This window comes from Neovison vison, chromosome 4 (genome assembly GCF_020171115.1).
Source record: "Neovison vison isolate M4711 chromosome 4, ASM_NN_V1, whole genome shotgun sequence".
Taxonomy (NCBI): domain Eukaryota; kingdom Metazoa; phylum Chordata; class Mammalia; order Carnivora; family Mustelidae; genus Neogale; species Neogale vison.
This window is the reverse complement of record NC_058094.1, coordinates 206,563,869-206,591,710: the sequence shown is the minus strand read 5'-3', so window position 1 is coordinate 206,591,710 and position 27,842 is coordinate 206,563,869. Positions and strand designations below refer to the sequence as shown.

The 27,842-nt window shown below is 34.8% G+C and overlaps 2 protein-coding genes across 4 annotated transcripts in view; both read left to right on the top strand.

Annotated features, from left to right (window-relative positions):
• GRM8 (glutamate metabotropic receptor 8) overlaps positions 1 to 27,842 on the top strand; it is a 737,958-nt gene that overhangs the window by 468,225 nt on the left and 241,891 nt on the right. The gene's annotated exons all lie outside the window — the stretch shown is intronic.
• Positions 21,822 to 22,523, top strand: LOC122905038 (40S ribosomal protein S2-like). Its single transcript, XM_044246510.1, has one exon. The coding sequence runs from the start codon at positions 21,867 to 21,869 to the stop codon at positions 22,497 to 22,499; it is 633 nt and encodes a 210-aa protein (XP_044102445.1). The 5' UTR covers positions 21,822 to 21,866; the 3' UTR covers positions 22,500 to 22,523.

The window sequence follows — 27,842 nt, the reverse complement described above, 5'->3', positions numbered from 1 at the left end:
ACATGTTAAACATTGTGATAGGTGCTGGAGATACACTACTGATAAAAACAGTCAAAACAGATAGGAGATTTAGATTTTCTTGGGGAATTACATATTAATCAAAAAAGCACACAAAGGTGTAATAATATAGGCTATAATGAGCGCTGAGCATAGAAGTGTGCCAGACTGAGAGTTTGTAAGAGGGAAACGTCCCTGCTCTAGGGAGTTAGTGACAGGTGAATCTGAAGGAAATGGGTGTCAGAGATAAGGCTAACATAGAATACAAAGAGGGCTTACAGGCCATTCTTAAGATTTGTTTACCTTGAAAGCAACAGGAACCCATTAAAGCATAATAAAACTGTGTCTGATATGTGTAAGTATAGTCTTGGTATGAGGGTCATATAAAATACATGAATTTTAGTATATACACTTAAAAAAGAATCTCTTTGAGCTCCCTGGAGAGCTGTTTTGCTAATGGCTTGAGACTTGTCTGTATTCCAATAGCTGATGCTACAAGGTAAGAGACCTATGCATAAGCCGATTGTCATGGATTATATACTCCTGATTTTTAGTAATTTTCAGGGAGTTCATAAATTTTTAAATTTCACTGTTAGCTTATTTGTTAGTGTTCATTAATTATTAGTGCCTTGCCTATGATATATGCCTATGATAAAAAGATATATAGGGCAGTTAAAATAGAAGTAGATTATCAAAATCATTTAAAGAGGAAGAAACAATATGGTAACTAGGATATGGGACTACATCAAGTTCTGACCTTCCAGAGCAGCCATGATGTAAAGGACATCCAGTGGGATATATAACTTTCTTTTTTTTTTTTTTTTTAAGATTTTATTTATTTATTTGACAGAGAGAAATCACAACTAGATGGAAAGGCAGGCAGAGAGAGAGGGAAGCAGGCTCCCTGCTGAGCAGAGAGCCCGATGTGGGACTCGATCCCAGTACCCTGAGATCATGACCTGAGCTGAAGGCAGCGGCTCAACCCACTGAGCCACCCAGGCGCCCCGGGATATATAACTTTCATTGTGATGGAAGCAAGTCTACCTATTTTTTAAGAGAGGACTAATTTTCTGAGAAACTCTATCTACAAGAACTGTATCATATGGGACTTTGACAACCTAATAATATGAGCAAAGTTATTTAACAAAATTTTATATAAAAGAAGCAGCTTTCTCTTTGGCTGTTCTGCACCTGTACCCACAATTAAAGCCAAGAATGTAATGCTTGTAACACTGAAGGGTATTTTATTAAAAGAGTTTTCAGGAGGGAGATAGTCTTCTTTATCTTGGTTTACAACTTTCTCAAACTCTGATGATATGGGGATTACCATATCCTGTTAAGAATAAATGAAGAGCATTTCCCTTATACTCTGCTTTTCAGACTTGATCTTCAAAAGAATGCTACTCAGAAATTACGTTTCAGTCTGTTACTGGGTTGAAGGGGTGGCCATACTCTTGGACACTCTACTTCTCCTAGTGCTACTTGCTGGTCCTAGAAGAATCTTGAAATGTCCTAATAGCTACATGGAGCACACATCAAATCTCCCAACTTAAATATCCTTGCCTTTCACAGGGCTTTCATAGGAACTGGAGGTAGATACCTAAAATATGTGCTAGGAACCTAGCTAACAGCGATTACATGTTGTTAATTTCATGTCAATTGAGTGGGTTGTGTTGGTGATGGTCCGTGTTCTCACCTAGTGAGATGGCCACCTCACTTCCCAAGGCCTGGAAGTATGAGAGAACCATTGACCAAACCCCAGTTTCCTTGAGATCAGTGTGTTATATCGGAAATGCTGAGAATGTACTTGACTAGACCCAGAGCTGCTTACTTACGTGACAACAAAAAATTATTGTGTACTTAGTGTTTCCTTAGCATAGCTATTACCAGCTGTTGAAGAATGAGCTTTGGAAGGCAACTGTCCATTTTGTATAGTATAGCCTTCCATATTTTCTGTCAGGATCACTGAGCTACAAAAGGTAATCTTAAGTAATTAAAAAAAATTGACCAATTGGATGGAATTACCTAATAATGTCCATTTAAATATTGGACAATGTCTGCTCTAAAGTGTAATTTGGGTGTCAAAAAAAACTGTTGTTTAACTGGTTCTTTCTGACATTAAGGAGATATCAAGGCAAATTGCTTTTCATGATCCCTTTTAATTTGAGGTGGTAAATAAAACCTTGTCATTGGTAAGAAGGGAGACTCTTCCAGTTTGTAACAGCAGGAGGTGAAGGGGCCCTGACAGCTGGGTGCTGCACAGACCATTGGTATAAAATTAAAGTAACTGGTTAAAACTTGGTCTTGCTGAGATTGTAACCTTGTGTGCAGTATGCCTAAGTAGACAATGGTTTAAAGATACTTGGTTTAAAAGGTCATGCTTCTTCCAGTCTCTTGTTTAATGGAGAACATAACAGTCATCTGAGAATTTCAAATGATAAATGATTAGTATTTCAGGCCAGGATTGTTCCATAACACAACAACTAGTTAAAGGTGAAACCCTTAGTCAAACTACTAAACTACAAAGCGGTATTTCTGTCAAAGACTTAAGCAACAATGGTGGTTTGATTGCATTTAATCATTCAAGCTGATATTTTCTCATCAATGGAAGAATTTACCTGAGCCATATTCTACATGTGTATTTTAAGCACTCTCTGATTCATAGCATATGTGGAATTACTCATGTGTTCCTTACAACTTTTCTCAACCTTTTCTCTGTACTTGGGGAGCCAGAGGGAAACAAAGCCCTGACTTTTGGATTACTTTCATTGCTACCATTTGAACAAAACACTGTTTCTATAAATTTTTTAAATCTAAAGATTTATCAAAAGAAAAACATAAAATAAAGCAGAGGAGTTCAGATTTTTCAGGAACTTAAGCAACAATGTCAATTCCTTCGTTCTGGTCTAGAGGCAATAAAATATTAATACATCTTGTATAGAATCAGAGATTTTTTGGTTGCCATGAGAACCTTATTTATCATAAAGAGAAAGTGTTGGATAGAATTCCAATGCCATCTCCTCACTCCTTTTCTTAGTACGTGAGCTCACATCAGGGTCAGGGCAAACACAGTGGCTTACTAATCAGGAGTGTTTGATTGTAGGTAACAGAAACCACCTTCAGCTTGCTTAAGCTAAAAGGAAGAATTTATGAGGGTATGTCAAGAAACCCCATGGCAGAATACAACAGGGTCTAAGAAAAGGACCAGATATAAGAACAAAAACTGTTCAGAAATCCCAACATCTCTCTGCTCTGTTCGGTTCTGTTTATATTGGTTTTCCCTAATTCTAGGTCCATAGGGTAGATAGCAGAAGGCCATCTACATTTCTAGAAATTAGCTATTTCTTCAGGATACCTATTAAAATTAACATGTATGTATTTCTAAGTCTCAATTCTAATGTTTTGGAAACTTGAATCTCATTAGCCAAAATTCAGTTGAATGTCAGATCTGTTCCAAATTATCAGTGGCAAAGGGCAAGTAGTACCAACTTGGCTGTCCTGGGGGGCACTCACTGTGGTTGAAGGGACATTGGGAAGTTTCTCTAAGTGACTTTTGGGGAAAATTTGAGCAAAGTGAGCAGAGAGATGAAAACCTGAGAGGGTGTGATGTCCCTGTGAAGTCAGAATTTTACTGCTTCCTTAAATGGGTGAGTTTTCATTAGGCCAGAGGGGACACAGTTAAAAATCACATAGAAACTGTGAGAACCTGAGAGAAGAATCAACTTTTGGAGTTTTTTAATGCTAGTCTTCATTTTGTGGTTGAATTTCCTGACATGAAGAGGAATGAGCAGCTTCCCTAGACTCCCCAGTGAGACGGTGTCTAACCATTTCAGTGCTCAATATTCTGAGGAAACTATGGGAACACTAATCTAATCACAGAGGCTGGTATAGAGGGAGAATTTATGAGTACCTTATTTTCTTTAGAAACCTTATTGATTGGGGTGCTTGGGTGGCTCGGTGGGTTAAAGCCTCTGCCTTAGGCTCAGGTCATGATCTCAGCAACCTGGGATCGAGCCCTGCATCAGGCTGTCTCCTCAGCAGGGAACCTGCTTCCCCCTCTCTCTCTGCCTGCCTCTCTGCCTACTTGTGATCTCTCTCTGTCAAATAAATAAATAAAATCTTAAAAAAAAAAGAAACCTTATTGATTTCATGTACTTAATGCTATTTCCAAATATACAATTTTGAGTGTCTCTAAACACTATAGTCTGATTTTAAAGCAAATTTATTTGAATGAAATAACTTTAAGCTAGCTAAAAGAAATAGGTATGACTTAATATTAGGAAATGTACTATAAACATATTAATAGGTCAAATAAGACAGTGATAAATATGAGATTCTGTAAAGCCATTTGATTAAAATATATCCCTCATTTCTGTTACAAGTACAAAAGCATAAACTAGAAATGGAATAGATGTTTAACATGATAAAGTACATCTCTCTCAGCCTATAACCAATTATATATTTATAGTTGTTGTTCCTATTAAAGAGATGGATTAGTCCTATTACCACTATTATTAATATTCTATAAATTTTAACCAATGTGGTGAAACATGAAACAAAAATAACAGAGATTACTACTAAAAATGAAAAAGTAGTAGTATGAGTATTTTCAAATTATTTCATCTGAAGGCAATAAGTTGAAAAATATGTTAAAAGGACTTACTTTAGGAAGATGATCAAATATAAAATTAATATTAAAACACAAAGAACATAAGAAACTGATTAATATGTTGGAAATTAAACTCTATGTTTTTTGCAAAAAATATTTAAAATATCTTGGAATAAATTAAACCAGGAAATATGAAAGGCCTCTATGAAGACAACTTTATTGAGAGACATAACTTGTTTGTAAACAGAAAAACTAATTACAAGAAAAAATGTTAATCTCTTCTGAGTAAATCTGTAGTCAGGCTTAGTATAATTCCAGCCAAAATGACAAAGCAGTATTTTCTGGAATTTGAAATAATATTTAAATTTTATTTGTGAGAATAAATGAATAAAAACTGAATGATTTTGAGGAAAAATTAATCTTTACCAAACATTTAATATTCAAACCTAATGATAAGCTATAATAATCAATCCAATATGGAACTAGTACTGAATAGGTAGATGGAACCAGATAGAAATATATAATGATAATAAATAGATATAATGATAATAAACAAATCAGTTTGTACATATACATGTACATACTTCCATATGAATTTATGATGTGATAATGGTGGACTTCGAACTTGGTAGGAAAGGACACTCTATTAATTGATTATCAGTTTACAGTAAGATCTGTAATGAGATGATTCCTCCATATGAAAGTCTTATCCACTTGAAATTTATTAAGAGTTAAGTGAAAAAGAAGCAAGAGAAGAAAATTCAATTCATTAGAATTTGAATGGGGAAGTTTTTGAATAAGATAATGAGGAAATTATAACAGGAAAATAGACATGTTTGATTTAGTAAAATTTTAGCACTGTCAGATATTAAAAATTATCATAAACACAGTTTTAAAACAGAATATAAGGAAGGAGGTATATTTGGGCTGTTGTGTCAAAGGATAATAGCTCAAATATTAAAAGAACCACCGTAATTGGTATCAATGATGACATCTTGAAGAAATCAGTTGGCAAAACTTGTAAATGTTAAACATTTGAAAAAAATATTAACCTTCACTAGCAATTAAAGATCATCTACTTATTTTTAAAGATTTTATTTATTTGAGAGAGAAAGTGAGAGTGAGCGTGCACACACACATGCACAAACAGGGGGAGCAGCAAGTAGGGGGAGAGGGAGAAGCAGACTCCCTGCTAAGCAGGGAGCCAGGTAGGGGCTCCATCCCAGGACCCTGAGGTCACAACCTGAGCCGAAGGCAGATGCTTAACTGACTGAAGCACCCAGGTGCCCCAGTAAAGATCATTTAATCGGTGATAAAAGATTGTTTTCCACCTGTCAAATTTACAAAGACTTGAAAATTATAATAGTAATTATCAAAAGGTAATTACATTGGTTCTTCTAAATATGCTTGGTGAGAGTAGATATTAGTGTAATTTTTTCCAGAAGAGTATTTGCTCAGCCCATATCATTATTTCTGGAAATGTATTTTAAGGAAAATATTTGAAATAATTTGATTTACAAAAATGTATTGAAAAAACAGAAAAGCAAAATCACAATTTTGTTGTTTCTAATTAAAATCACCAACAATATGTCATATAGTGCTTAGCATCTTGACTGTGTCTTGGAATCCCAGGCTTTTATCTGAACTCGCCCACTACTTTCCCTCTGTGTTGTGAGCCCATCTTGACCTCTTGCCTTCACCTTTTAAATGGATGGATTATACTAAAATATTCTAATCTCTGAATGCTCTTCAGCTCCAAATTCTCTACATACTCAAGTAAAGGTAAAGGTATATTTTTAAAACACAGATGCGTATAAATATTCTTATTGTTGTCTTTTATTGTTATTGTTTATATCTATTTCATCTTTCATGAATCATTTATTTATCCCACATACATTTTATTGATAATCTTATAAAGGTATATAATAGGGTTCTATGTTAGGCATTAGGAATACAAAGACCGATGAAACATGGTTCTATGTGTTCTCAGATATCGTAATGTAACAGAGGAGGGACATAAACATGTGACCAACAAGAATTGTATTTGACAAGTGATATGATAGCAGCATGAGTATTATAAGAATGTAATATAAAGCTGAGATTGGAAAATACATAAGGAGGGCCTCAAAGAATACAACACATCCGATTTAAATTACAAATGGAAAGTGACCTTTCTTAGGTGGACAAGATGGGGAAAAGGCATTAATGGCAGTCCATTGATGGATGAACAGATAAAGAAGATGTGTATATATACAATGGAATATTAGCCATAAAAAAGAATAAAATCTTCCCATTTGCAATAATGCAGACAGAGCTAGAGTGTATTATGCTAAGTGAGAAAGGTCAGTCAGAGAAAGAAAAATACCATACAATTTCACTCATATGTGGAATTTAAGAAATGAAACAGCTAAAACAGTGTAATAACAGCTAGAAGATAGGGAAGAACATGCATTCTAAAAAAGCCAAGAATCTACATTGCAAGAATTCAAGAATGTGGCAAGAGAGCAGTCTGGAAATAAGACTGGGTGGATGAGCTTGGGCTGGGTCAGAAATCTGTCAAATTCTGGTGTTTGAAGGTGACACAGTAGCCAACAGGGAACTGAAGCTTTTTGAACAGGACGATGAAGTGCTGCAGCTTGTGTTTTAAAAAAATAATCACAGCAGTATTTTGCAGACTGGAGGAAGTGAGATTGAAGACGGGGGTGGTAAGGTTAGGAGACAGGTCCAGCAGTCCCTCTGAGAGAACTTCAAAAGTACTTCAAAAGGGAAAATGAAAACACAAGTGAAATGGGAAGAAAGGGAGGAGGGAGCCAGGGAAGATAGAATTATTGGGAGGCTGGCTCTGTTCTAGACACTGGGCTTTGACTAAAAACCAAATGGTTTTGACAGATATCTTACCTTCTCCAAATGATCTTTGTTTGTAACTGTAACAATTCCTTTACTGGTGCTAATTCAGTATCTTAGTATGTATGTGATGGAAGTTACTGGCTTTGCACTACTTTTTATCTACTTCTATAAGTGGAAAATGAGATATAAAATGTCAATATCTGGAAAAACTGACAAAAATGTCATCTCTACAAGTTATGCTGCACAACTTCCTTGTGATTAAATATTACCTATTTAGTAAATAGAGAAAGTGAAGTCAAACATGATGAAAGTCAAGTGTGTTAATCTTAAATATAAGTATCCTTTTTGATAATTACCTCACTTGAAATAAAACTGAGAAAATAATTATTAATAATTTGGAAGTACATTATATAATTTATTTTTGAAGCTGAAGGTTTGTAGGTAGTAAAGTATTCCTGGAAATACTGTATATTTTTTTAAAAAATGAATGATATATTTAGTAATATCAAATATATAAAGATAAATAAATAGGCTGATTTGAAATTAGGTAAATTTTCAGTTTCTGATTAAGGAAACTTCATGCTGGTTATAAAATATTAATCTTACAAGTTAAGTCATTATGAAATTTAGCCTTGTAAATGTACTTGCCCCTGTTTCTTAACTGAATAACGTGATAAATGATGGGTTTTTTTTTAAGTCTAATTTCTTTTATAGTCATAAAGGACAAGGTTTATTAATCTCTCATTTCTTCCCTTAATACATAAACACTTAAATGTGAGCCAAGCTGGAGCCAACATCGAATAAAAGCTTGAGGCAAATCAATGGCATTGCCTTAGTTCTTCGTATGGTCCTACTCAGCTTCTTTCACCTCAGTGGGCTGCTTTTACTCATTCTTTATTCTTGTAATTCCTGAACTTCATCATGTGCTAAAAAATTATGAGTAAGTGTTTAAATCCCAGGAACAGATGAGGTGCTGTGGGCTTAGTAATTGAGGGTTAAGGTCTGGCCTCGAGTCCATACTGGGATACAGCAGTAAGTCTTGAATGAAGGATGAGGGAGCAGTGAGGATTTGGGGCAGTGGGAAGTTTCTGGAGTTTACACTGGACACTTGGTATTTTACATAGTGATCAGAAGCCCAGGCTTTCTCTTCAGTTTGAATGCAGTTAGCTGCTCACCACTTGGTGATCTTGGTCAAGTCACAAAACTCTTTAAATCATTGTGTCCTCATCTACAAAATGGGGATGATAATATTTTCTAGGGTTCTTGTGAAATCTAAACGTAAGGTGGAATACATAGAAAGTGCTTAATAAAGAGAGATAAACTGTATTAAATATGGAGGATATCTTATCAGTAGTGACTAGTACTTGGATCATCTTATGAAGATGATGGACTGAGAACTTGGGACTCCAGAAAAACACAGAATTAAAAAGCACTACATACAAGGATCACTAATAGGAATGAGCAAGGCAGATGTCAGAAACGATGCTTCTGCCATGGCACCAATCAACGAGGTTGCCCCAGCAGCATCAGCTTCTTGATATAGGAACAGAAATATGATTGTTTTTACAACATTCTCAAAAGTGGATGGGAAAGTGCATTACTGCTGGTATGGGCATCTGATGAGTGTAGAGTAGATCAAATGGGGTTTGTTTTCTCATTATTTTTTCTGTTTCCTTCAAAATTATGTACTTTTTTTAATGAAGGAAAAGAATTTAATGGAATAGCTCCCATGTTATTAAGGGTAATTATTTTCAAGTGATACTTTGCTTCAGAAAGAATCTACCCGAAAATTATAATGGAGACTTGATTATTTTTCTCTTTAAGGTTATTAACTCTTATAATTACATTAAAGTTTAATCAAGAAGTTAGTTTGAAAGTGAGGGATATGAATGAGAAAATTCTTTTTAATTCAGGTGCCTAATTGTTAACACTTTGGGGATTTGGTTTTTCTCGGTTTCTTATATTCGAAAACCACCACTATAAAATAACTTTTCTTTTGAACCATATACACACTTTTGTCTGTAGCTAAGGGAGCACTGACCAAATTTTAATTTAAAAAATGTTTATGGAATGTCTATTTATGATATTTACTTAGAAATGCCATGCACATTCACTTAGCAAACATTTATTAACTTTTATATATTGGCACTAAGCTATTTGTATTTTGTCCTTCTTCTGTTTTTTACTTCTTTTCCTTTCTTTATTTTCCTTTTTGCCTCCCACTTCTTTTCCATTCCTCTTACCCTCTTTTCTTCCCAATAATTTTCTATTTGCCCTTGTGATCATTCACTGATCAAGATGGTGACAAGCAGCTAAGAGCATTAGCTTTTGAGTTGCTACAGAGATGAACTAAAATTCCAGTTCTCCTACTTAGGTGGGAAGTCCTTGGATAAGTCACTTACATTTTATAAACTTTGATCTTCTCATCTTTGAATGAGAATAATAATCTTGCCTACCTTGGCATCTTTTTGTGAGCATTTAATGGGATAATTCACCCTAAAGGGCTTAGCACGATTGCCTGGCACATTGAATAATCAACAAATGGTAACCTATTTTTTTTTCATTCTGCCACCTGACAAGAATAAATCTTCTGTGTATGTTTCCTGAATTTACCCCCAAACCACACCCACTCATACATATTCCCTTACAAATCTTAGATTTCAAAGCATCTGATAGATCTCCTATAATCAGTGATACTGTGTTGCTGTAATGAATTTATTTCTTCAAGGTGTAATTAATCTATTTTTAAGGATTATTTAGTATTTTAGTTCACTCTTCACTTGTAGTCACCTTCTGAACCCATCATTTCTTATTAGCACCATAGGGTGAGGTATTGGAATAAGAGGGTATAAAGCCCATACTAGTCCATTTCGTCCAGAGTAAGATGACATGAGAGAGAAAGGGGTGGAAGCTGTTTCTTGAAATAGTGTTCAGGGAATGTGTTCTAGAATAAAGTATATCTCCTATCTTAAGAAACTATTCAGAAACTCAATTTGACATAGGCTGTGGAGGAGACACCTATGACCTATGCAAAGGATTTAGGTGTAGGTCATTGGTTACATGCAACTCAATTAGAGAGAACAATTGTACAGTGTATAAACCATACAGTTGTCCATGCCCACAGAAAAGAGTAGAATAGACTTTACGTGATAGAATTAGTTCAACTCATAAGCCCTATCCATTTTTTTTAATTTTTAATTTTTATTAACATATAATGTATTATTAGCCCCAGGGGTACAGGTCTGTGAATCGCCAGGTTTACACACTTCACAGCGCTCACCATAGCACATACCCTGCCCAGTGTCCATAACCCAAAGCCCTATCCATTTTTAAAAAGTAATTCAAACAGAAATGAAAATACACATTTTGGCAGGTGAAGGGCTGTCCTTAAAGTCTCCCAGAAAGATATTTACTAATTGCTATCTCACTCTTAATTCTGCTTAGGATAGCTCTAACTTTCCCCAGATCTTACAGTTTTCTTTGCTGACTATAGCTTTAAACAGGTGTCCCTAGGATTTATACTAGCTCATGAGTAACACTAAGAAATTCCAGCCTATTGAGTGATATATCCAAAAGGCCATTCTTCTCAGGTCCTTGAAGCTCTCGTTAACTTCTTTTTTGTTTTCTATCCTTATATTAACTGCAAACTTATGTAAAAATGTATATACCCTTATTTCTATCCCTCTTTGCTTCAATCAAAACTTAAGGAACCATGTTTACTGCCTTTTTTCTTTTTTACTTTAAAAAAAAGCATAGCATTGTCTATAGCTCCATGAATTTTCACAAACTGAGAAGACCCAAACCAATACCCAAAACACTGAACCAAACCCCAGAATCCTCAGTTGAGAAAGAGGCAGTAAAGCACATTCCCACCATTATCTCTCTCTATTAACATTAGATTCAATTATTTAAATTTACTTTGTAAGATATCCAGTATTTAATTTTTAAAGCCCAATGAATTATTTTATAAAATAATAACATTTAATATCTACTAATGAGGTTTAAAATATATGAAAAATTAAATTTTTATACAATACCTATAATCTCTTAGAAAGTGGCAAAGAATATATTACCTTCAAGAATCTTCTCACATTTGTCATGTTCTCATAATTTTTTTAAAAAGTAGACTTACAGAAGTTTTAGGTTTACAGTAAGGCAGAGTAGAAAGTACAGAGATTTTCCATTTAGCCCTCACCCATACACAGCCTCCCCCACCATCGATATCCAGAAAAAAGTAGTATATTTGTTACAATCAATGAACTTACATTGGCCCATCATTATCATCTGAATTCTGTAAAGTTCATTCTTGCTGTACATTGTATGGGTTTTGATGAATGTATCATAACATGTATCCACCAATATAATGTCATATAGAATGGTCTCACTGCCCTAAAAATCTTCCGTGCTTTGCCTGTTCATTCTTTTCTACCCCCTACCATGGCAACCACTGATCTTTTTACTGTCTCCATAGTTTTACCTTTTCCAGAATGTCATATAGTTGAAATTCTACAGTATGTAGCCTTCTCAGCTTGACTTCTTTCACTTAGTACTCTACATTCAAGCTTACTTTTCTCTCTCTCTTTTTTTTTAACTCCTCATTTGATTGCTCTTTTCTTTTTAGCACTGAGTAAGATCCCATTGTCTGTATGTATTACAGTATATTTATCTGCAGTGTATTTATTTATCTATTCATCTATTAAAGGACATCTTGGTTGCTTCCAAGTTTTGGCAATTATGATCAAAGCTGGTAAAAAACATCCCTGTGCAGGTTTTTGTGTGGACATATGTTTTTAAAAATTATTTGTGTGGATACCAAAGAAAATGATTTCTAGATCATAAAGTAAGAATATATTTGGTTTTGTAAGAAACTGTGCAACTGGGGGCGCCTGGGTGGCTCAGTGGGTTGAGCTGCTGCCTTCAGTTCGGGTCATGATCTCGGGGTCCTGGGATCGAGTCCCACGTCGGGCTCTCTGCTCAGCGGGGAGCCTGCTTCCTCCTCTCTCTCTGCCTGCCTCTCTGCCTACTTGTGATCTCTCTCTGTCAGGTGAATGGGTAAAATCTTTAAAAAAAAAAAAAAGAAAAAAGAAACTGTGCAACTGTCTTCCAAAGTGGTTGTACTAACTTTGATTGTTACCAGCAATGAATGGGAGCTCCAACTGCTTCACATTCTTTCTGGCATCTGCTGTTGTCAGTGTTCTGGATTCTAGCTATTCTAATAGGTATGCAGTGGTGTTAATTTGTAATGGTATATAATGCTGAACATATTTTTATGATTATTTTCCATCGATATATCTTGTTGAGGTGTCTGTTCAGATCTTTAGTGTATGTTTTAACTCTGTTGTTTATTTTCCTTTTGTTTAGTTTTAAGAATTCTATGTGTATTTTGGATAATAGTCCTTTATCACATGTGTCTTTTGTAAATATTTTCTCCCAGTCTATGGCTTTTCTTCTCATTCTCTTGACATTGTCTTTTGTAGACCAGAACTTTTCATTTTAATAAAGTCCAGCTTATCAATTATTTCTTTCATGGATTTTGTCTTTGGTGTTGTATCTAAAAAGTCATCATCATATACAAGGTCATCTGGGGTTTTTTCTGTGTTATCTTCCAGGAATTTTATAGTTTTGCATTTTACATTTGGGTCTATGATCCATTTTGAGTTCATTTTTCTGATGGGTATAAGGTCTGTGTCTAGATTCAGATGTCTAGTTGTTTCAGTACTGTTGAATTTACCCTTTTTTGTTGTTGTTAGAGATCTTATCTCTGTATTGGCATCAACCAAAATCGAGGTTCTAAAATATTATTTTTTTTAATGAATCTTGGAAAATGATTATAGAAAACAGTTTCAGGTAACTTCTTAAGGTCTTTCGAGCAGACTCAATTATTTAAGTATCATTAGAAATAAAATCAAACATTCTTTGTAACCCGGATATAATTGTGTTATCCTTATTGTGGTTGTTTTTGTGATTGTTGGGGTTGAAGGGGTATACATGTAGTATTTGAAAAATGTTGAAATAAATAAAATTAATAAGGTTGAATTGAGAAACTACCCAGTGGAAATATTGATACATAGAACTTCTATACTGTTCAGATGTTGGGCTCTTAATTAATTCATATGGATAGTAAATATGACTCCTGAAGTATATTTCACCTTCCAGGAAACAGTATTCTCATGATTGTTTAAATTTTAACCAGTGTCGTGAAAAAATACTCCTTAATTGTGTAATTACATTAGTCTCTGTCCTGGGAAGTGAAGAGAAGGTAATCATCCTCTTGCAGCCAGTACTCTCTAACCATAATTCCAAAATACCTAAAACATTAGTACAGGGCTTAGCTTTTTTTTTTTTTTTTTTTTTTTTTTTTGTATTTAATGCTTTTATTTTACTAGGGAAGAAAACACATTTTCTTTTGCTGATTTAGCTGTTAAAAAAAAAAATCTCAGTCTGGTGATGGGTATTAAGGAAGACACATATTGCATGGAGCACTGGGTATTTTATGCAAACAATGAATCGTGGAGTGCTACATCAGAAACTAATGATGTATTGTATGGTGACTAACATAACATAGTAAAAAAAAATAAGAAATAAAACATCTCTGAATTGTCACAAATTCTAGAGTCAATAGGTTCTAGAATGCTAAGAGGCATTTAAAAAAACTTGCAGTGTTTTGCTGCACCTTGTATATTTTTCCAGAAGTAAGTGTTCTCTGATCTTTCTACCCCCATGTTTATCTTTTGAAATGATACTGGCCCTCTAAAAAAGCTTCAGACTACATTTCAGTACATTTGTTTCCAGGTAGTATTTAAATAAGAATTAGTTAGGTATATCTTTTTGATCCTACTCCAAATATTTCAACCAAAACCAAAAAGAGAACTTTCTATACACAGAAAGTAGTTGGGGTGAGGCAAAAGAATGGCATTTTCCTACTATTAAAGCCTGTAATTAACCAGATTTGGATGAGAAAAATGTTCCTTTTTTTTTTTAAACATGCTCTACATAAGCACAAACTATCAGATATTGTTTTAAAAATGAGATTTTTATAGCAATGTTTGCATAATATTTGCTTTTTATACCTTTACATGTTGTGTGTTTCATCAGTTTGAACCATATGAGCTTTTAAAGTGAGCTGCAAATGTAAAATTTAAATGATACTACTTTGGACAATTATATGCTAATGTATGAATAAACAAATACCATTTCATGTTGGATTTTTTTTTTTTTTTTTTGCATTACTTGAAGTGATCTTTTGGCTTTTGAGCATGATGGCAAAATGCTTCACTGGTATTGAAGCATTAAATAACCAGTCCATACATTTTCTAGTAACCTCCACACACAAAATGTTTATGAAAATTAAGTAACACTGTTAGAAAACTCAAGGACAGTTTTGGCTGAGTAGCTTTATGCTCTTCAACAGAGCTAACTAGAAAGTAAATTTCCAATGCCAAGAGTTTTTTTTTTTTAAGCTTTTATTTATTTATTTTTATTATTTTTTTCTTCAAGTTTTTTTTTTTAAGATTTTATTTATTTATTTGACAGAGATCACAAGTAGGCAGAGAGGCAGGCAGAGAGAGAGAGGGTGAAGCAGGCTCCCTGCTGAGCAGAGAGCCCGATGAGGACCTCGATCCCAGGACCCTGAGATCATGACCTGAGCCGAAGGCAACAGCTTAACCCACTGAGCCACCCAGGCGCCCCAATGCCAAGAGTTTTTAAGTTTACTGTGGAGCATATGCACACATACACAGCAACATACATAGACACAGTTATATACACACACACACTCCTCTTTATATAGAAAGAGAGGAAGGAAACAATAATAAAATGATGTGCTGGAAAGAAAGTATAAATACAAAATCCTTGGCATTGTCAAAATAAGCTTTCTAACTTCATAGAGATTAGGTAAGAGTGGAATTTTTGAATTGCTTCATATCTTTGAACAGGGACTTGGATAAACCAAATGACATTTGAGCTTGTGTTAACTTTGGCTGGCATTTAACAGAAAATGTTTCCAGAACCACCTTACTACCTATTTTATGATTTTTTTTTTTAAAGATTTTATTTATTTATTTGAGAGAGACAGTGAGAGAGAGCATGAGCGAGGAGAAGGTCAGAGAGCGAAGCAGACTCCCCATGGAGCTGGGAGCCTGATGTGGGACTCGATCCCCGGACTCCAGGATCACGCCCTGAGCCGAAGGCAGTCGTCCAACCAACTGCGCCACCCAGGCGTCCCTTATGATTTTTTTAAACCTAAGAATTGACAGCCCTAAGAATCAGAAATGTTCAGAGTATTGTGATCAACACTCATCTTCTTTACTACATTTTTAGGGTGTCGTAACAGGCATGATGTGTTCGCAGATGAGTGTAATACACTATTTTAAAATTTTAGCGATTTACTACAGGTTTTAGATACTTCATTCTAAATGGCCTATATGTTGAGCTTAGGTGGTCTGTGGTCTCATTTGATAGCACAAGGCACTATACTTAGAAATTCAATCTAACATAAAAAATTAACCCTGTGTATTCAAGAGTTCTTTGAAATCATAATACCTGACTAGTTCTTCCATCTCTGTTATTTGGTTTGAATTAGGAATAGGATGTTGAATGCCATGGTGTTATCCAGTAATAGTTCTCTAAGATTTCAAATACTTCCCTTTGTGAATCAAGGAATATGATTTCTTAATCACTGTAGTTAGAAAGAATTTTTGTAGTTTCCTGGCAAAGACAATAATGCCACAAAGACATAAAATTGATTAATTCTAGCGTAGGTTCAGGTCACTTGAAATGCAGAGTAGGAGGGCTTAAATAAAATGAGCTACATACTGGTTGAGAAAAGCAATTTAATTGCTTAAAACTTTTGTGTATTGTTTTCTGTCCTCATCACAGACTTGAAATCGCCAAAATTCTACTAGTATTTGAGGTGAAAAATAATTTTGTCATTTGAGATTTATATTCAAGCAATGTGTATATGTAATAAGCCCCTATCAATAATTTCTCAGGTTTTTTATTTTGTGTCTCAGTGAAAGATTTCTTTTGATGGTAAATTTTAAATTTATCCATATTGAGTCTTTTTAGTGCTAATTACCTTGAATTGCAGTATATTACAATAATAATCCCAGGTATCTTAATACTTTTCATTTTTAAGTACTTTCATATATATCTAGCCTCTCATTAGCACTAACAGTCTTACGTGGGAGGGAAAGTAAGTGAGTGTTGTTAAGCCATTTGATAACAGAGATGTATAAAAGTTAAATATTCAAAACTCACAGAAAGTAAGCCAAGGAATTGGGACTAGACCCAGAATTTTCAATTCTATGTTTAATCCTCTATCAAAAGAACCAAAATAGGTCCTTGTTCTGAAGGTAGCCTATTAAAATTGCTCAATCTTCATTCATTCATCAAACTATTTGTTCAATAGATTACTAATAAATGCCTTTTCTGTGCTGGTTCTTACTAGGATTATCTCCAGCCGTGGTGAGCAAAGAATAGTCCCAGCTCTCAGGAGGTTGCAGGTCTGGGGGGCAAGCAGTCCTTTATAAACTAGTACAAAATGTGAAGTATTACAAAGCTGAACCAGAGATATCTTGGGAGGAGGGTGGGACTGATTAGATACAGAAGTTGGTGACATCATCATTAAAGTGATACTTAAACTGAAACCCGAATTACGAGAAAGCTAAGACTCTAGGAAAAGACTGATAGAAAAGTCTTAAGAGAAGAGGATTTTGTCACTACTATGCTGAATTCTTCTCTTCTATCACTGAAATCAGATCCTTTTTACTAAAAAGTGTGTTATTTCCCCCAAATGCTCAAAATGTCACATTGTGTAGTGTAAGCACTTTGTAGAAACCACCCGAAGCCAAATGTAGCTATTCTTTGAGGGTTTATGCCTGCCTTCCGCATGAGCTTTTATGCCATTCCACTGTCATTCGAAGTACTGATTTTAAAAGTGTTTTCTTTGAAGTTCACATTGTGAACATGATACTATTAAACACTGAAGAAATATTTTGTCTGGTAAATATTTCCCAGATTATAATATCAGTAGTTGGCAAGGATACTATAGCAAACTATATCAGATTATAACTAGTCACAGTTAAATTCTCACAGCAATTTTAATAACTGGTGTGCTTATATGGAAAGTAAACTCTTAGCACTTTCTATTATCATTGAGTCTCCCCCCTACACACACACAACCGAAGGAGAAAGAAGTTGGTTTGGACAGATCAGATTTCAGCTTTGACTGCTAGGTTTCTGGGTGGAATCACCCTTTGGCTAAAAGCAAGTGAACAAGACTCTTGGTGAAGGATTCCCTGAAGGAGCAGTAATAATGAGGGGCTGGGATGATCTCACTAACAGGCTAGGGCCATTAGTTTTTAATCTGTAGATGTGCTTTCTTACCTGGGGCTATTGACAAAAGATCACTATTCTGGTCTGAGAAGGATTGGGGCAGGTTGGCCTACTTCAAGGCAAAACTGGGCCTTGTTTGTATAACTGGCTCATTTTCTTAGCTAACATAGGGATAAGGATCCCTCCATATAATATTGTCTCCCCTAGTTTGTAGAGTTCTACCATGGATCTTGAGCCAATGTCACAGCTAATCGTGCAATCTAATCTAACCCAACTCAATCTAATAATAATAAGGGGCTTCCTTTGCTTACTTTACACATACATTTGTTTCTTTGGAGGCCTTTATAGTAGGAGGATAGGTTAAGCCAAGGCAGGCCTTGTGTATTCCTAGTTTTCCTATCCAAATAATTTCTCCAGCGCCAGTCTTTTAAAGAATACCAAATTAAAAATTAGGTTAAGATAAATTACATACACATATGCATAATGCAAACATACTTATATGTAAGAGACATAAGAAATATCCAGTTAACATAATGTTTAATTCATTTCTTTCCATTGTAACATGAACCAGGAAATTAAGAATACAATAATAACAGCAAAACATAAGCCCTAAAACACTGAGAAGTAGAGGATGACTTTTCTGTTGACTTTTGAAGTTATAGTTGGGTATAATTCCTGGATTTAAAATCTGAATTTGGTACTTTATTGCATAGCACTGTTATTATTAATTCCGGAATTTCCAATGGAAAAATGGGAGGCTAATAGAAATGTTAACATTTCTTGAGTCCTTATGATGTGCCAGGTATATTTTTAAGTTCCATTTGTGTACTATCTCATTTAATTCTCAGAATAATCTGATGAAATGGGAACAATTTTTACCCCTGTTTCTGCAGATGAGGAAACTGAAGCACAGATTCACTTTACCTAGTCAAATGGTGGGACCAGAACTCAAGTCCTGGAAACTTAGCCTGGAGGTACAGCCATAATGACTGTGGTGATTACAGTAATTACTATGGTAACCACCTCTAGTGAGAACTGCCGTTGTACAAGCAGAGCAAAACTGGTTAGTGAAAAACAACAACAACAACAACAACATGTGTTTAGCAGAGGAACCAAACCTGGGAATCATGGAGTCAAATTAGTTTTCTGTGGTTAGGCAGGTGAAGTGAGATAAAATGAAAACCAAAAAAGGTTGCTTCTGGAGCATCTGGCTTAGCTCAGTCGGTAAAGCATGCGACTCTTGATCTTAGGGATGTGAGTTCAAGCCCACTGGGGGTAGACATTACATGAAAAAGTGAAGAAATAGAAATAAAAAAAAATTATTTCCAAGAGTTGGAAGCTAATGAATAAAATAAATATGAAGTCAAGGAAAATCTTTTGAAAACTCATTATAATCATATATGAGTCTTGGATATTAATGTCCATGACTTCCTTGAGGTTGAGAAATGGGCATTAAGGTTCCTTCTAGCCCAGTAATTTTTACCTAGTAAGCTTCATTGAAGTAAAATACACATACAATGAAGACAATTAGTTTTAAGTGTGTAATTTGATGTTTTTCTTTTACAAATATATACAGTTGTATAACCACCCCCACAATCATGGTATAGAACATTTTCATTACTCCAAGTGTTCCTTCCCGCCTCCTTCAGTCAGTCCTCTCCTCACAATCCCTTTCCCTAATCTGCTTTCTGTTGGTATATTTTTGCTTTTTCCCAAAAATTAATAGGAAGGGTATTATGCATTTTGCAAGTTTGTATCTGGCTTCTTCTACTTAGCATAAAGCTTTGAAATTTATCCACGTTGTTGTGCCTGTAGTTCATTGCCTTTTTCTTTTTTTTTCATGAATATACCACAATTTGTTTTTCCATTTATCAGTTGATGGAATTTGGATTATTTTCAGAATTTGGATTATTTTCAGCTGAGTATAGCTTCTACATGAATAAAGCTTCTACAAACATGCAAGTACAACTCTTTGTGAGAACATATGTTTTTGATTCTCCTGGACACATACTTGGGAGTGGAATATCTGGACTGTATGGGAAGAATATGTTTGACTTCATAACCGTCAAACTTTTCTAAAGTGAGTGCACCATTCTGTATTCCTAACAGCAGTATTTGTAGTATTTTATATAGTATATATATATAATATATATAGTACATATAATGTATATAGTATTCCTAACAGCTGTATATGGCAGTTGCAGTCGCTTCACCCCTCTCCAATACTTGATATTGTCTGTCATTTTAATTTTAGCCCTACTAGTGGGTGTATAATGATTTCTCATTGTGAATCTACTCTGCATGTCTGCGTTCCTCTACTTACTTAATCGTATTTTTCCGTATGCTGATTTACCATTTCCATTTCTTCTTTGATTGTTTCTTCTAATCTTTTACTCATTTTAAAAACTGAGTTGATTTCTTATTACTGAGTTGTAAAAGTTTATTATTCTAGAAAAAAGTCTTACATTTTTATATATTATATATAATAATATAAATATTTTCTCTTTTCATTTTTATAGTGTCTTTTGACATTTTTAGCTTTAGTGAAGGCTAACTTACCAACTTTTTATTTTATAAATCATACTATTTTTAGTCCTAGCTAAGAAATTGATGTCTATCTCAAGATTACCAGAGTTTTCTCCTGAAGGTTGTAGAGTTTTACCTCTTTCATTTAAGTCTATGGTCAATAGGAAGGTCATTTTGAATATGGTATAAAGTAAGGTTTGAGGCTCATTTAAAAAAATATGTTCATCCTATTATTTCTCCATCATTTTTTGAACAGACTACCCATTTCCCATTGAATATTCTTTTAGTGAGAATCATTTGAACACATATGTATGAGTCTATTTTTAGACTTGCTATCTTGTTCTGTAGATTCCTATGTTTATGTTTATGCTAATATCACAGTGTCTTGATTATTATAGCTTTATATTAGGTTTTGAAATCACGTAGTAAATTTTCTATGAAGCAACCATTATTAACTCATATTTTAGCTATTTTCTGTAGGTTTCTTAGGCTTTTCTACATAAAAAATCATATTGTCTACAAATAAAGATAGTATTACTTCTTCCCTTTGTGTGTATATATGTGTTCAATTTTTCCTTCTGCTTTGTAATACTGGCTAGGACCTCCAGTACGATGTTGAATAATGGTAGCAAAAGCTAGCATCCTTGTTTTTTATTTATCTTAGTTTGAAAGAATTCCATCTTTTACCAGTTAGTATGAAATACCTACCTGAATACATCTAGAAAATTTCAGTTTATAAATAGCTTCTGTATAGTGTAACATATTACAACAAAATATTATAAGCTATAATAATATTATATAAACATTAATGCATAGGATATATTTTTATAGATACATATATATATATATATATAATGAATAACAGCATACATAGAAATGATAAGTACCTAGGATAGCAGTTATCTCTGGGAAACAAGGAGGAGAAGGAGAGAAATTAGGAAAAGTTCACAATTCTTCAGTTGTATTTGTATTTCTCTTTTCTTTTCTTTTTCTTTCTTTCTTTCTTTTTTCTTTCTTTCTCTTTTTCACTTGAAACAAAACTTAAATACAAGTAGTATTTCCACAATTGGAGAAACTAGGAAAACTTTGTAAGTCTTCAATTACCATCATAAGAAATATAAGCATAAAAACTGGACATTAATACTGTAAATATTTTTGTTGGTTAAGTAATGAGAAATAAGGTTTACTAATATGCTGGATGAGAATATGGATATTAGTGAAAATCAGGTAGGATAATTTAGACCTGCTATTATAGATAAAAGAGACCCATTGTAGTTTCTTGCGTGTTATTAGGTTATAATTCTAGTAATTTATCATCAAATGGATTATTTGGTCTTAATTATAAAATTTTTGTACAAGCCAAAGGATTTGGTCTTTTTAGAGGGTATGAGCCATACAGGTGATATAAATATATAAAACTAGAGGGAGATACGACCACCAAAGAAGATGGGGCTAGTAGCTAGGAATGTATGCCTTTCAACGCTTTAAAATTCAAATGTACGAGTACAAGGAGTGGATCCCCGTCACCAAGCTGGGCTGCCTGGTCAAGGACATGAAGATCAAGTCCCTGGAGGAGATCTATCTCTTCTCCCTGCCCATCAAGGAGTCTGAGATCATCGACTTCTTCCTGGGAGCCTCCCTCAAGGACGAGGTCTTGAAGATCATGCCTGTGCAGAAGCAGACACGCGCCGGCCAGCGGACCAGGTTCAAGGCATTCGTCGCCATCGGAGATTACAATGGACACGTCGGTTTGGGTGTCAAGTGCTCCAAGGAGGTAGCCACTGCCATCCGCGGAGCCATCATTCTGGCGAAGCTTTCCATCGTCCCTGTGCGGCGAGGCTACTGGGGGAATAAGATCGGCAAGCCCCACACTGTCCCGTGCAAGGTGACTGGCCGCTGTGGCTCTGTGCTGGTGCGTCTCATCCCCGCCCCCAGAGGTACTGGCATTGTCTCGGCCCCTGTGCCCAAGAAACTGCTGATGATGGCCGGTATTGACGACTGCTACACCTCAGCCAGGGGCTGCACTGCCACCCTGGGGAACTTTGCCAAGGCTACTTTGGATGCCATCTCCAAGACCTACAGCTATCTCACCCCTGATCTCTGGAAGGAGACTGTGTTCACCAAGTCTCCCTATCAGGAGTTCACGGACCATCTTGTGAAGACCCACACCAGAGTCTCTGTGTAGAGGACCCAGGCTCCAGCTGTGGCTATCACATAGTTTTATACAAGAAAAATAAAGTGAACTAAAGCTTGTTAAAAAAAAAAAAAATTCAAATGTACGTGTTTTGTTTGCCCAACAAAATATTCCTGCAGATGGAGTTATAAAGAGTGAAAACAATAACAGCATGTTATAGACAAGTCATCTGTCTTGGAAAAAGTAAATCAATACATATGACTATCCCTTTGTAACTAAGCATTTTAAGGTAAATTGAAGGGTGATTTGACATGTTATCATGCTTAATGTATGCTGTGTGAAGAACAGTGAATAAGATGTTAGGGGTGCCAAAGATATAATTTGACTAACGTAGTGCCCCATGAAAACTCATATTTCATTTAGGAGATAAAATATGGGTGTTAAAACTTAATAAGAAAAACAAAATAGTATGAATAAATATGTGTTCTCTATTTCTTTTATATTCTGTCATTACAAAGTGTATAGAAGTGTAAAACTGAAAAATAGAAACAATTTAGATTACCTCTACCTTATGTGAAAACTGCTTATCAATATATTTCATGTTTTATTGAGTAATTTTAGATGCCAAAAATGTTAATATATCTTTCTATTACTAATTATAAAATTTTTAACGTTTAGGGCAGTAGTTATGATGTCCCAGTAAAACAGTAATAATATCTAAATTGGAAAATTTCATTCTCTATTCCATGCAACATTGAGCAAATTTCCTTGCTTTTAATAAATCTATAGCCTTCCATTCTGAAAAATTTATGATCTTAGGTAACATTTAATAGCTCTTATGATTTATTAATATAATTTTTGTAATAGGAATGCTTTGTTAAAACATGGAACTATTTCTGTGGGTATGGTCATACCTTGAAGGTTAGTTTTTATTTTTTTTGATTCACCGGAAGTGTGATATTTTAAAAAAACGACTCAAATCTTCTAGATTTTACTTTGAGGTTTTTCCATGGTGAGTTAAAAAATATATGCCCCTCATCTATTTTAAATAACCACATTAAAACTCTGATTGTAGCATTTTATGGTAAGGGCCTCTTTGTCATTTTAAGAAGCAATGCTCTCTTAGCTTTCTTTAGGGAAATGAGTGTGTGCAAATCACTACGAGAATTTTCAGAAGATGTAAGTGATAGCAGTGGAAACTGAGTGTTCTGATGACAAGATCCTTGACTTAACGTTTTTGGTTTTTCCTATTACACCTGGCCCATAGCAGGAACTGAGAAAGAGTTGTTGAATAGATGACGTATAGATCTTTGAATCTGTAGAACAAGACTCCAAACTCAAATGAATAAAAAGCATCACTAGAGAGTTTGTCTTCTTTCTGTCAAATTATGTAGATTCCTAACATGTATTTTCTAAATCAGATGTTTTCAAACATTTTGGTTCCAGAACCTTTTACACTTAGAACTATTAAGAACTCCAAAAAAGCCTTTGTTTGTATTATATGTGTTGATTATCCACATCAGAAATTAAAGTGATAAAATTTAATGTATTTATTTATTAGTTCACTGAAAAGTAACAATAATAAGCCAATTACATCTTGACATAGGTAATAAACCAATTACATCTCAATATAGTTAACATTTTAATGAAAATAATTATTTTAACAGAAGAAAAAAATTTATGAGAAGAGTAGTATTGTTGACACTTTTACAAATCTCTTTCATGTGTGGATTAATAGAACATAGCTTGCCTTCTTATTTCTATTGCATTCAATCTGTTGCAATTTGAAGTTCTAAGTGAAGAATATTGGGGGAAAAATCTGGTCTCACATAGATATGTAGTGAAAGGGAAGAGTATGTTAATATCTTTTTCAATTATCATTGATACTCTATCACAATTTGACAAATAATGTTTCATAAAGGTTGATTCTAGTCTAGAATCCGAGGTTGTATCAGTAAATTTAAAATCTAGTTGGTCTCTTTTGTGCTTTGAAAGAATATTTTAACTTTGGAAGATTTTGAAATTTTTGGATCACATTGGTTCATTGAGTCATATATCTGTTTTAAATGTTAAAACATTTTATTATATAATAATAAAACGTTATATTTATTAATATCACCACCAATATAATCAGGAAGGTCTGATCAGAAAAAAACGATTAAATTTGTAGAGGATGCAGATTTTTCCAAAGTGCTAATTTTTACTTGAAAGCTGAAGATTTATCATCCGTTAAAATTTCCCCCCATTTTTCTTGAGCTAACAGGTTTACTTTGTTCATTTTTGAGAAGAAACTTCCAGATATCCAAGTCCACTACCTGTGGTTTATCTGTCAGTTTTTCCAAGTAAAAAATCATGTATGATTTAAAAGGTGGCTAGTTCAGGTCACAAGAGAAAGGATTGCATACCTGCCCCCATACATACACCCCCTCATCTCTCCCTGAGTCAAACATCATCCTTCAGTCTGTAATGTAAGTGCTTCATGTGTACTTTACATTTCATTACACAGGATACTACAAAGATTTTTACTCCAGTCAAGATTTTAAAAATCAATAAGTTTTACTGCTTCATCAAGGTTATTCTTTCAGTGAAACCAGTTATATCTATATGTTTATATAAAAAGTTACATATATAACTGCATATATTTATATATGATATGTATCACATTCAATATCATGTCTCATATATTATATTTTATATCATTTATATTATGTGATATATCATATATATTTTAATATATTTTATATATTATATCATACTAATTAATTTATTTTTTACTGCAAGTATGTAGCAGTGAGTACTATACTGACAACTAGTGTAACCTAGTATAATCTGGCTGTACTTCCTTCTTCATGGTAAGATGTGAGCAACTCAAACATTATTTCATTTAAAAATTTCAGTATGTCTTGTTGGTATAATTTCTTCAAGGAACACGAAGATAGAGAAAATGTTACGTTTAGCCGTGGTTGGATTTCCTCTTCATTTTCATTCCAGGTCCCTTCCCTCCCCTCCCCTTCCTTTTTCTATAAGATTATGATTGAAATATAAGTTGGTATAGTTTTAAAAACTTGTCAGAAGGGTCAGTGTAAGGTATAAATGAAAAGTGGTTAATTTTCATAGCACATGCACTGAAAATCAGTCTGTGTTCCTGGGACATTACCCTCCACGTCTTCAAATCTTTAAAAGTGAGAATGGTAGACATTTTATTGGAGCTGCATTATAATATATTAAATTATAAAATCTTTATGTGGGAGAATGACTTTTTTTTTAAGATTTTATTTACATACTTGACACACAGAGATCATAAGTAGGCAGAGAGGCAGGCAGAAAGAGAGGAGGAAGCAGGCTCTGCTGAGCAGAGAGCCCGATGTGGGGCTCGATCCCAGGACCCTGGGATCATGACCTGAGCCGAAGGCAGAGGCTTCACCCACTGAGCCACCCAGGTGCCCAGGGAGAATGACTTTTTAAACTGCTAATTAATTGCATCCGTTCACTGAAATTTTCCTACATATGACCTAGACTAAGTTTTGTACTAGTCTATTTTTCAGATATTAATGATTTTATGCTTTATTTTTCAGAGCATATTTTCAGTTAGTGAATGCCATACACTGAGTTAAGGACATCATGGCAGGTACCACTTGACTGAGATGGGTTTTGTTTGGGGCTCCACCCATGGCCATGGGAGTCTTCAGTGCATGTGTATTATTTCAAAAAATTTGTGCCGAATATCCATTGATACGCAAGAGAACAGTTCAGCCTCTGTGGGAAAAAAATGAAGATACATAAGATAAATTCCCCTCCAACAGGAAACTTGAAATCTAGTGGAAAGCCAACTACTATAAATTGCCAATTATCGAGATCTATCAGAATAAGTCTGTGACTAGGATTAGTAATGGAAGTATATGCAGATAATTGTTTTAAAGGAGCCCAGTGGAGGGAATGATGCATTCTAACTGGGAAACTTGGGGAAAGGACAAATAGCTTTTGGTCAAGTCTTATAGGAGTAAGGTGGATTCTGCTGAGTGAAGATGTGGTTTGTGGGTTATGTTCTAGGCAGAAGAAAGATTAAGAAGAGTGTAGAAACTGAGGATCAAAATATGTTTGGCATGTTTGATAATGACAAGTTGGCAGTGGGACAACAGTGGGAGGTAGTTGGGAGGGTGATCTTTTAAGTAGTGGCATGTGTGGTTCTGGTAGGGGCCTATGATAGTGAGCAGAGGTTAATCCTTAAAATGCTCATCTTGGATCTTTTTTTGGTTTCTCTACATTTATTGTGATGTAATTGTGCAAGTGTAAGGTGTACACCATGAAGATTTGATATATGTATATATTTTGAAGTGATGATCACAGTAAGATTAGGTAACACATCGCTCATATAGTTTTGTGTGTTTGTTGCCTGGAATGGCCAGCAGTCCCTGTACCAATGGAAGAAAGATTATGCCAAACTTTGCTGTGAAAGAGAGGAGAAGGCAAGGGGGTCAATGCTCAGAGGCAAAGACCCTTTGCTTTTTGCTCTCACCTTATTCTTGCTTCAGGATAATCATAAATCTTTATCACTCTGTTTCTCAAGCACTAATGGGTGATAAGATGTCTTAATGGAACTAGGAGGATCTGTTTACAGGAAAGATAGGATATGCTGATCTGTGTGTTCTATGAGTTCTGCAAAACGTAGCCTAGGGGACAATCCATACATGTATCTTAGATCACAGGGCAGCTGTTTGGGCTAGGAAAGCTTCGGGGAAGGCAACTCCCCACAGCATTCCTACGCAGAGTGGTCACACAGGCCTCGCATTCCAAAGGTCTCTGCCCTTCTCTGAAACCCTCCATCGCCCCCAGTGGCCTCCGTGTTAGCAAACCAGGTGTTATGGATGATTTCATGCTCTACGTTAGCCCCAACAGTGCGTGTTGAGAACTTTTAAGATCTAGTCCCTTAGCAACTTTCAAATAGTATACAATATTGTTAACTTAGTCACCTTTCTGTACATTTCATCCTCAGAACTTACTCATCTTATAACTGGGTGTTGTACCTTTGACCGCCCCCACCCGTTCCTTCCTCTGCCTCTAGCAACCAACAATCCACTCTGTTTCTATGAGTATTGTTTTTTCCCAAATGCCATATACAAGCAAGATCGTATAGTATTTGTCTGTCTTTCTGTGACTTATTTCACTTAATATCAGGTTTCATCCATGTTGTTGTTAAATAGCAGGATCCCCTTCTTTCTAAAGGTTGAATAGTATTTTATTATATATGATATATTCACCACCTTTCTCTATGTATTTATCCATCAATGGATGCTTAGGTTGTTTCCATGTCTTGGCTAATATAAATACTCCTGCAATGAACATGGGGGCATAAGTATCTCTCCAAGATAATGATTTCATATCCTTCAGATATAT

Bases quoted from the DNA above. Each gene is read 5' to 3' on its own strand.
- LOC122905038 (XM_044246510.1), top strand. From the start codon at position 21,867: ATGAAGATCAAGTCCCTGGAGGAGATCTATCTCTTCTCCCTGCCCATC.